Here is a 16,578-nt window from a genome sequence, read left to right on the forward strand (position 1 = left end):
ATATACATATACATATATACATACATGCATACTTATCTAAATATAGGAGAAGGGAAAAGACTTTCCTATAGAAGAATGCCAACTAATAAATACAGAAGGGATGATTCAGTCATAAAAAACTACTGTGCAAATATCTGGATAAAAGTTGATGAGAAACAGGTATTGACATAGCTTCAGAGTATCTCTCCAAAAAATTACTTGTGAACTAGAGAATAATAATGACTTTATAGTGATAAAGCCTAACAAACCTCACCTTTACCAAGTTATCAAAGGTAATATCACTAGTAATGAAACAAACTGACATTATGAACCTCCTGCTGTGATCCACTAAAAAAACAATATCACCCATGTAGTTTTCATTCTAAAATTGCTTAAGTGAAATACCAGAAAAACATGACTTGAAAAATATTCTACAAAATAAATATCATGAGTGTTAGTGCCAGGTGAGATAAAGAATAGTGAGGAACTCTTTCAGATTAAGAGAGATTAAGGCAGACTTGATAACTAAACATATCACATGATTCTAGATTAGAGTCTGGATTTTAAAAAATTGAAACATTAGAAAAAGTTAAATATATATTTATGTTAAATATTAATATATTGTATCAAGATTAAATTTCCTGATTTTGATACTTAACAGTGTAATGTAAGAGAATGTCCTTGTTCTTAGATAACACATGCTAAAGTATTTAGGAGTAAAGGGTCATAATGTGTACAACGAAGTTTCACATGCTTAAAGAAGATAAATAAATATATATTTGTATGTATGTATCACAGTGGGAGAAGGAGGGAGAGAAAGATTTTGTGCTAAAAATTAATAATTGATAAATCTATATAAAGTATATATGGGGGGTGCCAGGGTGACTCAGTCGGTTAAGCATCAGACTTTGTCTCAGGTCATGATCTTGCAGTTCACAGGTTCGAGCCTCGTACTGAGCTCTGTGCTGACGGCTCGGAGCCTGGAGCCTGCTTCAGATTCTGTGTCTCCCTCTCTCTCTGCCCCTCCCCTGCTCATGCTGTCTGTCTCTCTCTCTCTCTCAAAAATAAACATAAAAATATTTAGGTATATTTGGGAGTTTTTATTAGTTCTTCTAACTTTCCTGTAAATATAAATTTACTATAAAAGAAATAGGAAATGATTTTAATAAATGTAAACTGACATGTTACAACCAAAGTGATGCTGGTGTTATCTAGTTCCAAAGTAAATCTGAGTATCTTTCTTTGTTGTTTTAAGTAAAAGATTAACATGAGGGAAGAGCAGAAACAATATCTTATTTACCTCCTCTCCTGAATCTGACAGTATTAATATTACCTGAACTGTGTTAATTTGGGTAATGTTTTATTGTTATTTTGACAAATGAGTTAAAGCTAAGAAAGGGGAAAAAAGTAGGAAGGCAGAAGAAAAATACAGAGATGAAGACAATTCATTCTTCTTCTCTGAGTTCTACTTCTTACAAGTTCTATTTTGCAAATATGGTAGTTTATGAAAGATGACTTGAAGAAAAGATATATATAAAGTTAAAGTAAGAAAAAAAGTTTTACCTTTCTTTTCACACATAATGCCTAGCCCAGTTTCTGACTCAAAATAGTCTATAATATTCTTCCCTGGATAATTTGGATTAATCTTATTTAAATCTTTGTGCTACCTCACCAATAATTAAAAGCCAATATTATCCCCTCTCTTCTATTTTTCAGAGTTGTTAGTGGACTGCTCACTGTTTGACGTACTACTTAACATCTGTAATAGTCAGGATTCCAGAACTAGCTATTTCCTAACCTATTCTAGGTAGGTGTCTTTGTAAGTATGGAACCCATATTTTTTTTTTGAAAGGTAAGAATTCCATGACCTTCACAGAAAATCTAGTATTTTTAAGCAATACTTTTTTTTTAATATCACATTATTCAGCTGCCATAAATAAAGAGACCTCCTCTTCCTGCTCACTTTGCCATCCTTGTCCCCTTCAAAAAGAGTACTTGACACTTGTCCTGGACACAGAGCTAGCACTGAGAGAGAGCAAATGAAAATTCACAATGGTTGGGTCTTAAGTACATTTAATGTAATTATCTTCCGAAGTTTTCTTCAATTTGGGCTGGTGTACCCGAAGTAATTCTACTATGATTTTATTATGCAATCTTGTTTTGTTTTTTAAATATATTTTTAAAGATTTTGTCTATTGCTTAACTAAAATAGACTTGCTTATTGAACCAGAATAATTTGCTGCTATATTTTGAGAGAATTCTTATTCTTCTGTAAATACATGAAGTTTTAGCAAAGTAACAGTGTCAAATTGGGAAATCACTTTATTTTATGTTGTTGTTTTATAAGAATAAAAATCAAGTTCTGTAAAAATCATTTGTATGGGCCAATTGTTCTGATTTCCTTAAAATACCTAAATGTCTACTTGTAACTAGGAGAGAATCATGAAAAGCTGAAGACTTTAGCACTTTTATGTTCAACCCCACTGCACTGAGTCAAAACACAGAAAACAAACTATCTACTGAATAACAGAGTTTTATCTTTGAACTTCTTTAGTTAACAGACCTTACAGGCTTCCAGCTGTGGAACAGTAAGTTCCCTTCAGGAAATCATACTACCACTTCATAAAACTTAATGGTGTCCCGAGTCCCTTTTGTTATGCAGGACTTCCTAGAGAGATGAATGCTATTGGAAAAAAGCATGCATTAACAGTTCCTTTCTCTTTTTCTAAATGTAAACCCAGCATCTCTGCTTCAGTTCTTTTTTCTCAGCTATAGCAACTTCCAGAGGACTGCTGGGTCAAGTTAAATCTTTAAGATCAATGTATTCTGGTACCCACTTGGCTCAGCGATAGTTTCTATATATTGTTATTATTATTATTAAAAAATGAAAGAAAGAGAATCACTGTGATTCATGAACCGTAGCTCGGTGGCTGATCTTCTTTTCACTGAAAATCACTAATTGTACTAATGTATCTGCATTTCTTTGTATAAATCTACTGAGGGCACCTAGTTCCTAGTACATGATATGAATTATCTGACAGCTGGCCGCCTCCCTCAAATCATAGTCTAAATATTCAAGCTAAAAACCTTAGTAGTGGATGGATTCTTCCAAAAGAATGAAGAAAGCACTAAGAAAGACAAGAGCAAAAACTACAGTGTTTTAGAAAGGTCTCTCTCACTAAAAATTTTAGAAATCTTAAAATTAAGATAGACTAGTACTATTACTAAGTACACTATAGTTCAAAATTTGTTTTAAAGTAAATAAGGTCCTCTGTAAATCACTACTTTCTTCAACATAATATTTTAGTCTTTAATGTCAATGTCTATTATTATTTTGGATAACATTATCTTACAATTTAACAGAAGATACTTTTTAAGCAGTAAATTATCAAATTATTACGTGATTAGTAATTTAGGGGTCCACATAGTCCCCCACAATAGTTAAACTTCTTTTTATTTAAGAAAACAAAGGAGGCAAATTAAAATTCTCTGTAAATAGCCAAGACAGCATTGTAAAGGTAGATAAATTTTTCTTAATTTCATAAGCAAGAAATAACTAGGTCTAGTAAACCTATCTAATTAAAGTGTAACATAATTATAGTAATATATGGAAATTTTAAATGCACTTCTCTATTATTTTTTCTAAGTAATATAAATTGATTTTGAATAATGCATGCATTTCCATAAAATAAGCAAACCAGAAGCCAGGTAAATACAAGATTATTCTTACAAAGTATTAATTTATTAAGAACTTGGATTTTTATTTTAATTTTTTTAAATTTTATTTTAGAGAATTGTATCTTACTTAATTTTATTTCCTAAGCAGGAATGAGCATCCAATGAGTAAAGGATAGTATCTTCAACAAATTGTATGGGAAAACTAGACAGCAACATTCAAAAGAATGAAATTAGGACAATTCCTTACATCATACAAAAAAATAAATTCAAAATGGATAAAAGACCTAAAGTGAGACCTACAATCATAAAAATCCTAGAAGACAACACAGGCAGTAACATCTTTGACATTGGTTGTAGCAACATTTTCCTACATATTGTCTCTTAAGGCAATGGAAACAAAAGCAAAAATAAACTATCGGGACTACATCAAAATAAAAAAGTTGGGAATGCAAATGGGTAGAGCCACTGGGGAAAACACTACAGAAGTTCCTCAAAAGTTAAAAATAGAGTCACCCTATAATCCAGAAATTGCACTACTGGGTATTTACCCAAAAAGCAAATAAAAAACCACTAATTCAAAGTGATACATCCACGTCAACATGTATAGCAGCATTATTTAGTAGCCAAGATATGGAAGTGCCCCAAGTGTCCGTTGACTAATGAATAAAGAAGATGTAGATTAAAAAGAATGAAATAGATAATTAGATAAAAAGAATAAAATGTTGCCATTCACAGCAAGATGGATGGAGCCAGAGAGTATAATGTTAAGCAATAGAAGTCAGTTAGAGAAAGACAAATAACATACGATTTCACTCATTTACAGAATTTAAAAAAACAAACCGAACAAGAAAATTGGGAAAAGGAGAAAGAGAGAGAAATCAGGAAACAGACCCTTAGTTATAGAGAATAAATTGATAGTTAACAGAGGAGAGACAGATGGGGGGATGGGTTAAATAGGTGATGGGGATCAAGGAGGGCATTTGTTGTGATGAGCAACGGATAATGTATGGAATTTTTGAATCACCATATTTACACCTGAAATTAATATAACACTGTATGTTACTGAAAATTAAAATAAGAACTTTAAAAAAAATTTGGAAAACAAAGGTGATAGACATGGAGGTAGTATTATTGCAGTATATTACACTATCCCTAATGAGGAGGTCCTATTTGAAGTGATGTAATTGCTGCTTCTCCAATGTGACTTGAGAAACAGAAGGGAGACTGAGAATTACTGGAATATATTAAAAGGAGGCTGAAATATATGTATATAAAAACAGGACAATAATAGAAATATCAGAGAACAAAGGAAGAGGAGCTATTAGGGCAAATACCAATTCACTGCCTATTTCTCTATATCTACTTCAAAGTTTCAGTCCTCAGAGTTCCTGCTATTCTCCTTATGCAAAGAGATCTTTCACAAGCCTTCATTCTATTACCATAACTCTAATATGTTGTTTTTCAATGTTACTGATGTTGTCAGATTTCTGATATAATAGAGATTCCCAGCCTTTCATTTAGGAATCCACAAATGACTTTACCTATATCTTAAGTTTTTAGGTAAGACAGATGAAAAATAAAGGCAAGAGCATCATGGACCAAATGCAAGTAATAGCTGTGTATAAAGTGTAGTTAGGAAGAAGCAGCCTGCTAAGGAGTCCATAAAGAGGAAAGAAGGAGAAAAAGAAAGAGAGGATATATCCTTGAGAAGATATCAAGTCTTCAAAAGTGTAAGAAATTAAAGAGAAGAACAATGAGGACTTTAAAAAAAAAAAGACCATGAAAATTGGTAAAGTCATTTTTTGCCTGCAAGGGTATATTTGGCAATGCCTGGAGATATTTTGAGTTGTCAAAATTTGTGGGTTCTACTGGCATTTAATGGGTTGGAGTCAGAAATGCTATTAAACATACACTGCACAAGACCCTCCCACAAGGAACTCTCCAGGACAAAATGTCAATTGTTGTAATGTTGAGAAACATCTTGTATTATTACAGGAGCTAAAATATATGAAACTGAAGAGTTCATGGGCAGCTGGGAAAATTAATAGGGCAAGAAAAGGCTATTCTTTCAGAACTTATTGACTTGTAGGGAAAAAGAGGGCCAGGATAGAGAAATTTTAGATTAAGCATGTCATAGAAAAAATTATTTTTTGTTTGTTTTTCTTCAAGGATAGAAACTTGATGATACTGTAAACTGACTGTAATGAAGAACTAGAGAGAAAACCAGAGGGGGATAAAAAGAAAAAATATACTGATGAAGTGCTGTTCTACAGGAGGTAAGGAGTAGAACTCAAGAAGATTAGTAGAAAAGACTTCTTTGAAAGAATGAAGCCACACAAGTCTAAGATCAAAGGAAATGAAGGACTGATGGGCAGAAATACAAATGTACTGGGGGTGTCAAAAACAGGATAGAGAGTTTGAGAATAGCATGTATAGTTCATACTCAGTGCTTGAGTTCAGAGTATTCCACTTTCCCTTTTATAGGAGGAAACAAGAGTATGCTTTCTGTCATGTAAGAAGGCAGCTGACTCAATATAATTTCCTTGTAAACATACTAATGACAGACCTCCTACAAACAAACTGGCAAGTTAAGTGGTTTTCACTAATAGGACAGCTTATCTATGGACTGCTTTTCACAGACTATATCTAATTATCTAGGATTGCTTATGAAAAATAAAGCTAGAATACAGAGATTTATAGAGAATGGTCCCATGGAAAATGTTCATGTATTCTACACATCTGAGTATGAAATCGAGAGGTTTCACATGGTCAAATGGTAAAAACTTCCAGTTATAAGATAAATAAGTTCTGGGAATGTAATGTACAACATGGTGACTATAGTCAATGGGAAAAAATGGGGATGTTCTGTACTGAGATGGACATTTCTGTGTAAATGAGGTGATTGCACGCACCTAGCACTTCAAATCTCATCCAACAACCTGACCCAGGACCCATCAGATAAAGAAAGGAAGGACATGGGGAGCTGGAAAGTATTCAAATCTCTACCTGCTTCACCTGTGCCTCTTGATGTCTGATTAAAGCTCCGATTCATGTGAGTCTATCTTGACAAAAAAAATATTTGTATTTCTAACTGGAACATACACTAAACACTGGGTAGTACTAAAGACAACTTGCTGAATATTAAAATCATAACTTTATAAGGTAATTACAAATGTATACAATAAAGAGCCTTAAAGACAAAGCTAAAAAATATATAAATTGCTTCAGGTTGGATATAACAAGCTAAGAACAAGAAAAGATATAAATGAAAAAGGCATTTTAGAGCAAATTGTAGCAGTGAAATGAAATGATTGCTGCATTAAATTATAAAAATGATTAAATGACAGCTACTCTAATTTAGAAGTGATTAATTTAAACAAAGACATCACATTGCAAAAGTGTGAAATATATATGCACAACTCATCTGAAAATCACACCATTGTATCCTGACATTGAAAATATGGTTTGTGAGACAACTGTAAAAATCTCTCAATTTTTAAATTAATTTAAAATTTCAACATAATATTAATAAGTTAAAATATTTATTTGTTATATAAACTGACCATAGTGCCTAAATTAGGCATATTTCTACATAATAATATATTTACTGACCTTGGAAGCCAAAATTTATTTTATTTCACTTACTAAAATTAATAGTCACATTTAAATTTTAAAATAACAGAATAACTTGAAGAAAAATAAATTTTTCTTTATTCTTTAACTAGAATTGTGCAAAAGCTTTGAATTCCAATGACTATTTCCTCAGAAAAGGTAGTTATTTAATGCAAGGTCAATTCTGTGTTACAGATTGTGGAGCTGTTCAGATGGTCAGAGATTTGTCACGGATTCTGAATCAATATATATTCTCACTCATGCTATAAAACTGTGCCAGCCCATAAGGCATAAAATAGTTTTCATCTCACAGAAAACTGATCCAATTAAAAACAAAATAGTCATTTTTGCATTATAACCCGAAGAAGAAAAGGTAAACAATTTTCCAATTTCTTATTTTTAGAGGGCATATAAGCTGCTTTATGATTATCCTAGATGTAGTATGGGTAAACAAAAAAATCTTTAATTGATTTATACTGTCCTCAATTATTCTGATCACAGAAATATGTGTTGTTCTTACTAAAACTTTTAATATATATTATTTAATACTGCTACTTTTAAAATATGATCTTTTATTGTTTTGTTCTGAATGTTTCTGTCCCCCTAAAACTCATATGTTGAAATGATGGTATTTGGACATGGAGCCTTCGGGAGGTGCTTAAGTCCTAAGGGTAGAGTTCTCCAGAATAATTTTTGTCCATATAAGAAAGTCCAGACAGCTCACTAGTTCCTTCCACCATATACAACACATCAAGAATGTGGTAGTTACAAACCAGAAACAATGCTGGCTTCTTTATCTTGGACTTCCAAGCCTCCAGAACTGTGAGAAATAACTTTGTCATTTACAAGCTACCCAATTTGGGGTATTTTGCTATAGCAGCCATAATAGACTGACATTTAACGAAAAATCTGCAAAGGAAAATATTAAGTGCTATGTACATCTCATGTGAACTGTATGAAGAGAAATGTTAATAATTATGATGCTTCAATTTTATTTATTTACTCAAATTGGCCTTCAAGTTGTCTTAGATGAAGTGAGTTAACTCTATGATAAGCTATTCATAATTTTATGCACCAAACATATAAGTTGTGACAGCTTCTAAAATGAAAATGACTCATCCCCAGAGTTAGACATAAAAAAATGAATAGAATATTTTATCCAATTCTGCTTTTTGGAATATTTTATCCAATCTGCTTTTTTAAAGGAATTTCTGAATCTGCAAGTTTATAAGAAATGAAGTGAATTAGACTAGATAAAATATGCATGAAGTTTTAAAATACCACATTTTTAAATTTGTGTTCCAAAAAATATTGTCAATAATTGACCATTACTTATCTTCTCTGTATAGCCAGTTCGTAACTATTGTACTGATATGATACTGGAACCATTCCATAAGCCTATCCTAAAATGAATTATGCTTCTATTAGAACAATGTCATAATTGGTATATCAAAAACCATAGATATAACAAAGAGTGCATCATAAAAACATCTGTATATTTGCATAATAAATTAAAATGCCAAAAAATGTGCATAAGCAAACCACCTACAATTGTACTAAAGACTTTAGTTCATTTCTATATGAGCATATGTCACAACCTAATCAGTAATTACACCTTTATTTCACATATATTTATTATGTACCAGGCATTATACTAAATGTTGTAAGAAATGCTAATCATGTAAAAAGTTTCTTCCATTTAAAATTGTTTTTAACATTTATTTTTAAGAGAGAGAGAGAAATAGAGCATGAGCGGAAAAGGAACAAAGAAAGACGACTCAGAATCCAAAGGAGGCTCAAGGCTCTGAGCTATCAGCCTGGAGCCTGAGGCGGGCTCAGACTCATGAACCCTGAGAAGATGACCTTGGCCGAAGTCGGACACTTAACCAACTGAGCCGCCCAGGTGTCCTAGCTTCTTCCTTTTTTACAAATGAAGTCTAACAGGTAAAATGAAACCTATTCAATTAGCTAAGTAGTGGTGCCATATTTGCGATACAACTTAGAAGGACATTGATAGGGAAAATATTATTAGTAACTAAAAAATCAATAAAGGCATTATAGATTAGAGCCATTAATCAAAAATTAATTAATTTTTCTAATTAAATATCCTTGTAGCATGCAATGATATTAACTTTAATTCCATTGATAATTAGTTAAACCAAAAGCTGAGATCATTATTTTAACTCTCTAAAAGCCAGCAACATTTTACATACTTGAAAGTCCCACTTACGATTTCAGGATTAGGAGACAATTTATTAAATTAGATCTTTTAATTATCAGCTTTTCTTTGCTCTTAATTTTGAGCTCCAACAACCCTCATGCCATAGAATGGAAATGTGAAAGTACGTATACCAAAATACCAGTGGAGTTCATTTGCCTGGTGGATGGTAAATGTGGGGTGTTTGCAAATGGATTCTTTGAATATTAATGTATTTTATACTTTACTGTCCAACTGCTTCTCAGAATCCCTGCTCAGCACTGGTAGCTGGGTGTCAGTGGTAGAAATTAGCCAAAAACTTAAGTTATATATATATTTAACAGTGTCAATTGAACATGCAAGCTAAACTCCATATAAATTAGGGACACAGGAGTTCATGTATCCTAAACATTTGATATCAACGGCCACAATCCAAATCAAACATTCCCTAACAATGTGAATTATAATCAAAATTCTTAAATCTGTTACATTGACAAGATAATGTCAATGTTTCCTAATCGGGAACTCTTATCTTCTAGGCCTGTCTCTTTCAAATTTCTATCTTCAGAGTAGGCTCTCAATAAATAGAACTATTACTCAAAGAAACTGTGAGTGAATGGATAGATAAATGAACAAATAAAAATTAAGGTAATAAACAGGAGAACAGTATGCTCCAGAAAAAATGTGGATACATAGTAAAGTGCTTGGCTAGTTAATGTGGGAATTAATTCACCTGAGATAATTTAGCTATTGTCAGTGATATCTAAATTCTGGATTTCAACATGCCAAGAATTAAAATATGACATGAGAAGCTAATAATCTGCAAGTAACTATTTTTTTCCTCAAACATAAATATGGTCTGTTTTTCTACCAAAGAAGTACTACAGTTTATTTTTTGTTTTGTTTTTACTTTGCCATTCCCAGTTCCTACAAAAATGAAAAGGATGCCAAACTGCATATGAGAAAAAATATGCTATCAGAGTAAAGCTAGCCATCAACGAACGCTGGCAGAATCCCTTAGCACAAACAGTCCGGACAACTTTGTAGATGCGTTTGCTGAGTAATCTAAAGATAATGCAACTTTCCAAACTTTTTAATGTAACAGAAATAAGTGCTTCCAAATATATTAAGGCTCCCAGAAATTTAGTCAATTAATTTAGATACATATAGCTCAAGGACTTTAAGTCAGGAATGGAGCACATCCCCCAAAACAGAACTTGCCATTATGAATGAATCTTTAACTTTCAAAGAGATCTTAATCTTTTTCGACCAAAGTTACCAGCACAGTGTGAGGCGTAAATCAGAGTCCATTAAAAGGGAGGGAGGAGGTAAGCAGGAAATATCAGTTAATTAAAGGAACTGAGGTTCACTAAATCTTTTAAGAATATGATAGTCCTTAGTGCCCATCAAACATATCTGGGTCAATACCTTCAAGACTCAAGGAAGAGACTGTACTTTCTGGAGACTTTGGTGGCCAGTTGCAGTCAAGTGATTAGATCTAGTCAATAAATTGTGATGGAAGATGAAATCAGTCTCTCACAGGTCGGGGCATTTATTACTGGGGTGAGGACCTCCAGAGATTTCTTTTTGCTGTGGTACAAGGCAGTATTTGCAATGGTTGCTACTTCAAACAGCCTGGACAGAGAATGAGACATTAACTGGAATTTCCAGAACCTTCCACAACTAACATGTAGCCTGAGTGAGAAATAAATCCATATTATAAATATCACTATGATTTGGAGGTCACTTCCTATCATATATCATAGTTTATCCTTATTTATACACTCAGGCACTCTCCTTCCTGTAATGATGCCAGAGCCTCTGTATTGTCTGTCACATATGAATCTATCCTCACATTAATATTTTTTTTTTTACAGCAGGGTGATCTTGCAAATACATATGGAGTTAAATGTCACTGTGTAAATCTGTTGGAGAAACATGACAAATCCTTAAATTTATTCATTTATATGCCACAGTCTAGGAGCACCTGGGTGGCTCAGTTGGTTGAGCGTCTGACTTCGTCTAGGATCATGATCTCACGTCTTGTTGAGTTCAAGCCCTGTATTCAGAGTCTGGAGCCTGCTTCGCATTCTGTGTCCCTCTCTCACTCTGCCCCTCCCTCACTCATTCTCTGTCTCTCTCTCTCTACTAAATAAAACATGTCTAAAATTTTATATACTACACTCTTGAGGGAAGTTTCCAAAAAGGAAAAGATTTAAAAATCTTTTTAAAATATTTGGACCATCGTAAGGAAGGTATAAAGAAAATAACTCAATAGAGGAAAATGAAGGAAAGTCTTTATTTAAAGCAGTTTGAAAATATATAGCAAACATGAAAGCTTATCAAATTTTTCCAGATATATTATGGTTTCCTATAATAAATTTAAGCCAACTCCAATTTCTTCTGAACTACTGCAGTTTAAAGAGTTAATACATCCTTCTCTTTCCCTTTCAGATTGAAATATCCCCAAAATATACAAAAGCACAAGAACTGTGGTCTAATGTATTAAGGCATAACTTTGTTCATTCAGAAACTCTCAGCATCTTAATAAATAAAGCAAGCCATAATCTACCGGTAAACTTAAATCCCCATCAACAGGACAAAATACTCCAGTCCCTTCTAAATATTAGTATCTTTTTTTGTGATAATGTTCCTTTCTAAACGAGTCACCTTTCAGTAAAGACACTGACACAAGCATCAGTATATCAAGAAATACTACCACATTTTAAGTCCAGAATCAGAATTAAATTCTTTTTTGTATCCCTTACAGAGGGTTACAGCCTAGACCTAGAGCACAAATAGGCTGCCTTAACTGTGTTGACTTAATTACAAAGAAATTATGCAAACAATAAACAAATAATAATTTTAAGTCTATTATATCCTCCCCAAAGCATTTAAAGTTTAAAGTTAGACATGTAGAATCCAAATCTAAATCCTATCTCTGCCACCTAATATCTGTATTTTGGGGTAAGTTGCTTATTTTCTTAGAGTTTCATTTTCCTCTTTACCAAATGTGATTAATAAAAGTGTCACTTGGGGGTGCCTGGGTGGCTCAGTCGGTTAAGCAAACTTCCGACCTTGGGTCAGGTCATGATCTCATGGTTCATGAGTTCAAGCCCTGTGTCGGGCTCTAATAGCTCAGAGCCTGAAGCCTGCTTCAGAATCCGTATCTCCAGCTCTCTCTTCCCCTCCCCCACCGGTGTTCACTCATCTCTCTCTCAAAATTAATAAATATAATTAATAATAATAATAATGATAACAATAATAATATCACTTGGCAGTACTGTGAGGGCTGGATGTGATAAAAAACACATGAAGCATTTAGAGACGTATTTTGATCCAAATAAATATTAAAAATACATGTTACTATTATTGCTCTAAAAGGAAAGAATAACTGAACATGAATATTTTCTCAAGTACATAGATTTGCTTGAATGATTTTAGAAGAGGAATACAGAAAGAGTGTCATTGCTCACACATAAAGCTGTACTTTCCTAAATAAATAAGTCATTTGTTTAATATATAGCTAAGATTACCTAAAGAGTCATAATACTTGCTCTCTTTGTTATGAGTTAAAGAATATATTTTACACATTTATAATTCAGGATTACAGTGTAAAATTAAAGGACGAGATACTCCTTGTGAAATCCAGAATAAAACAGTAAAATCATAAAATAATTATTGACAGGTTTCATATGGAAGTTCAAGCATCAGTATTTATTTCAACAAGTGTTAACTGAAATTCCAATAAACATTTACAATATTTTAACCAAGTATGTGTCCTAAGGACCTTTCCCCAACCATGGCAATGATGTAACCCTGCCATCTAGTGGAAGAGCTGTACCACTGCAGGGACACTTTTTGAAAAGTTTTTAAAAAGCCTCAAACAAATCAAAGAACAGAATTGCATTTCTGTGTTCCAACATTTAAAATATTAAATCTTGAAAGTGGATTTGGGAAGAAGAATAATTCATGGTGTTACAAAGATAATTATTGAAATATAGTATGAAAAACATGAACTACAAAGAATATGTAAAAGGCCCAACTTTGGACAAGCCCAAAACATACTGCCTAATTATTAGTACAAATACAACTCTAAGAAGAAAAAATAAGCATTTTGTGAAAAGAAATGTTTTATAAGAAGTCATTAGCCATAATTTTTAATTCTGCATTAACTCAAAATCTTTTTTAACATGTTCTTGCACTTAAAAAAATAGCAACTGCAATAATAATATATTTTCAAAGCACCAAAAAAAGATGAAATCTAACATCTTTCTCTATGTTAAAACATAAACACACACAATTATTTTTTAGTATAATAGAAACAAAAGCCCACTATCATTTGCTGTTTTGTATTACTGATTTGCTCAAGATTAAGATCTGGCCTAATCTAATCAAATTGTTAGAGCTTCTAACTTGAAATGGTTTGGCTATCACTCAGTGTTGCCTCGGTAATTTAAGACTTCTTCACAACACAATTGTCAAAACTGGATGGTCTATTTTCATTTGAAACCAAATCATCCAAAATACACAGAGAGAAAACACACGAGCAATTTAGTTTTGAGCATTTTTCACACATATCCGTGAACAGTGGAGAAAGCGAGGGAGGAAGGCACATAGGTAGACAGACAGATGATTTTAAAGAAACGCTGCTAAATATCAGGAATCAAAAACACTACTGAAAAGAGACACATTCGTGAGGAAGTGAACAAGAGAACTCCAAAAGGCAAGCTCACCCCAACATTTGTAAGATCTGAGGCCTCCTGGACCTCTTGCAGTCCACGCACCACCTTTCCACCCTGGCTTTATCCTTCACTGAATGAGCATCACAAACATGCCTCTAGGACATCATAGCCCTCAAGTGCAAGCTCAGAACCTACTCCCTACACACATGCTACCTTAACCCTCACCAGCAGGCTCTTTCAGTTTGAACCAGAAATGTGGAACCTTTGTTACCCAGAATGTGCCAAAGCTGTTGATGGGCATTCTGCCTTGACCCCAAAAGCTCCTCATCCTCTGGGGATGGGCAACTGTAAAAGGACAGGCAGAGTAGGATCCCCAAAGAGTTATTGGTTTATTTTTTCAAAGAACCAACTCAACATCACTCATTATCAGGGAAATACAAATCAAAACCACACTGAGATACCACCTCACGCCAGTCAGAGTGGCTAAAATGAACAAATCAAGAGACTATAGATGCTGGTGAGGGTGTGGAAAGACGGGCACCCTCCTATACTGTTGGTGGGGATGTAAACTGGTGCAGCCTCTCTGGAAAACAGTGTGGAGGTTCCTCAAAAAACTATCCATAGAACTCCCTTATGACCCAGCAATAGCACTGCTGGGGATTTACCCAAGGGATACAGCAATACTGATGCACAGGAGCACATGTACCCCAATGTTCATAGCAGCAATGTCAACAATAGCCAAAACATGGAAAAAGCCTAAATGTCCATCACTTGATGAGTGGATCAAGAAGTACACAATGGAGTACTACATGGCAATGAGAAAGAATGAAATATGGCCATTTGTAGGAAAGTGAATGGACCTTGAGGGTGTCATGCTAAGTGAAATAAGTCAGGCAGAGAAGGACAGATACCATATGTTTGCACTCATAGGTCTAACAGGAAAACAAGAGAGAACTAATGGAGGACCATGGGGAGGGGAAGAGGGAAAGAGAGTTGGGGAGAGAGAGGGACGCAAAACTTGAGAGACTATTGAATGCTGAGAATGAACTGAGGGTTGAAGGGGGAGGGGAGGAAAAGAGGTGGTGGTGATGGAGGAGGGCACTTGTGGGGAAGAGCACTGGGTGTTGTATGGAAACCAATTTGACAATAAACTACTTTAAAAATAAATAAATAAACAAACAAATAAATAAAAGAGTTGATGGTTGGTACTGGCATAAGTGTGGATTATAAAAGGACACTTTTTAGAGTAGCTATAGGGTAGAGAGATGGTATAAAATTAATGGTTTTCAAATTGAGATTTTTTTCTTAGTTTGTGTATCCCAGGATCTTGTTTTAGAACAGAGAATCTCAAGCTTTCTATGAAGCAAGAAAGACAGGAATTGAGGGCAACTATCATGGTGTGCTACTATCTGTCATGACCCATAAGAGTTTCAAGTGAAAATGTAGCCTCTTTAGGTTGGGATGTCAATTAACGAGACCAGTTTTCTCTTCAAATGTGAAGTGTCTATTCCTTATTCTGTTTTCATATTGCAAAAGGCAGGAATATCCCAGTCCCATACATAATTATCTTATTAAATCAAGTATATGTGTACACTTACCATGCTGTTCATTTTTGAAGATGATGAACCTGCTCTTTGCTTTCTTAGACTGCTTACTTCTTCTACATTTCCATCTTTTGTTTTCAAAATCATTCTGCTACTCCCTGCAGTTCCTTCAGATGAGGATCGCAATCGCCTCTCTATAAATCTCCCTTCACGATATGGGCTGAAGCTACTGGCAAGAACTATTAAAATAAATAAATAAACAAATAAATTAAATTAATACAAATGCTTAACTGTAGTTTTTATTAATGTTCCATTGAAAGCAAACGAGAAACTCTTAGTGTCCTTCAACAATTCTCTATCAAAGAAAAAATGTTAAATTAATAGTGGTACATTTAGTTTCCTTCATCATGTAATCACTTTGAAGCTCAAAATCTTTCAGTCATCCGTGGCTTCTCCATACTTCATATGTCACATAAGTAAACCCTGTCCCTATTACCTTAAAATCATATACAGAATCTGATCCCTACCTACTACCTTCCCCACTAATATCCTGGACCAAACTCCATCAACCCTAGCTTTGGTTACTATAATACCTAACAGTCTCCTTCCTTTGCCTATTCCTGACCCCCGCCACACACACACAAAAACCACAGCATTCTTTCCACATGGTAACCAAAATGAACACTGAAGACATAAGTAGCATTGATCATGAGAACTATTCTAGTCATAGAGTTGATATTTAACCAATAGCCTATCAGTTTCCTTATGATAACCCTACTCTAGCCCTTCATTTAGGACCTCCCCATGTTCACCTGTTCACTTCTCTAACTTCATCTTCTGCTGCACCCTCCTCCTTCACTCTGCTTATGCTACACGGGACATC

At 33.9% G+C, this 16,578-nt stretch overlaps 1 protein-coding gene across 1 annotated transcript in view; it reads right to left on the reverse strand.

Moving 5' to 3' along the window:
- The window catches only part of CCSER1 (coiled-coil serine rich protein 1), a 639,473-nt gene that overhangs the window by 478,988 nt on the left and 143,907 nt on the right, over positions 1-16,578 (reverse strand). The window contains exon 3 of the mRNA XM_029943144.1: positions 15,750-15,934. Coding sequence (XP_029799004.1) covers positions 15,750-15,934 — 185 coding nt within the window. The remainder of the gene's footprint in view (positions 1-15,749; positions 15,935-16,578) is intronic.

Source organism: Suricata suricatta, chromosome 1 (assembly GCF_006229205.1).
Source record: "Suricata suricatta isolate VVHF042 chromosome 1, meerkat_22Aug2017_6uvM2_HiC, whole genome shotgun sequence".
In the NCBI taxonomy this organism is placed as follows: Eukaryota; Metazoa; Chordata; class Mammalia; order Carnivora; family Herpestidae; genus Suricata; species Suricata suricatta.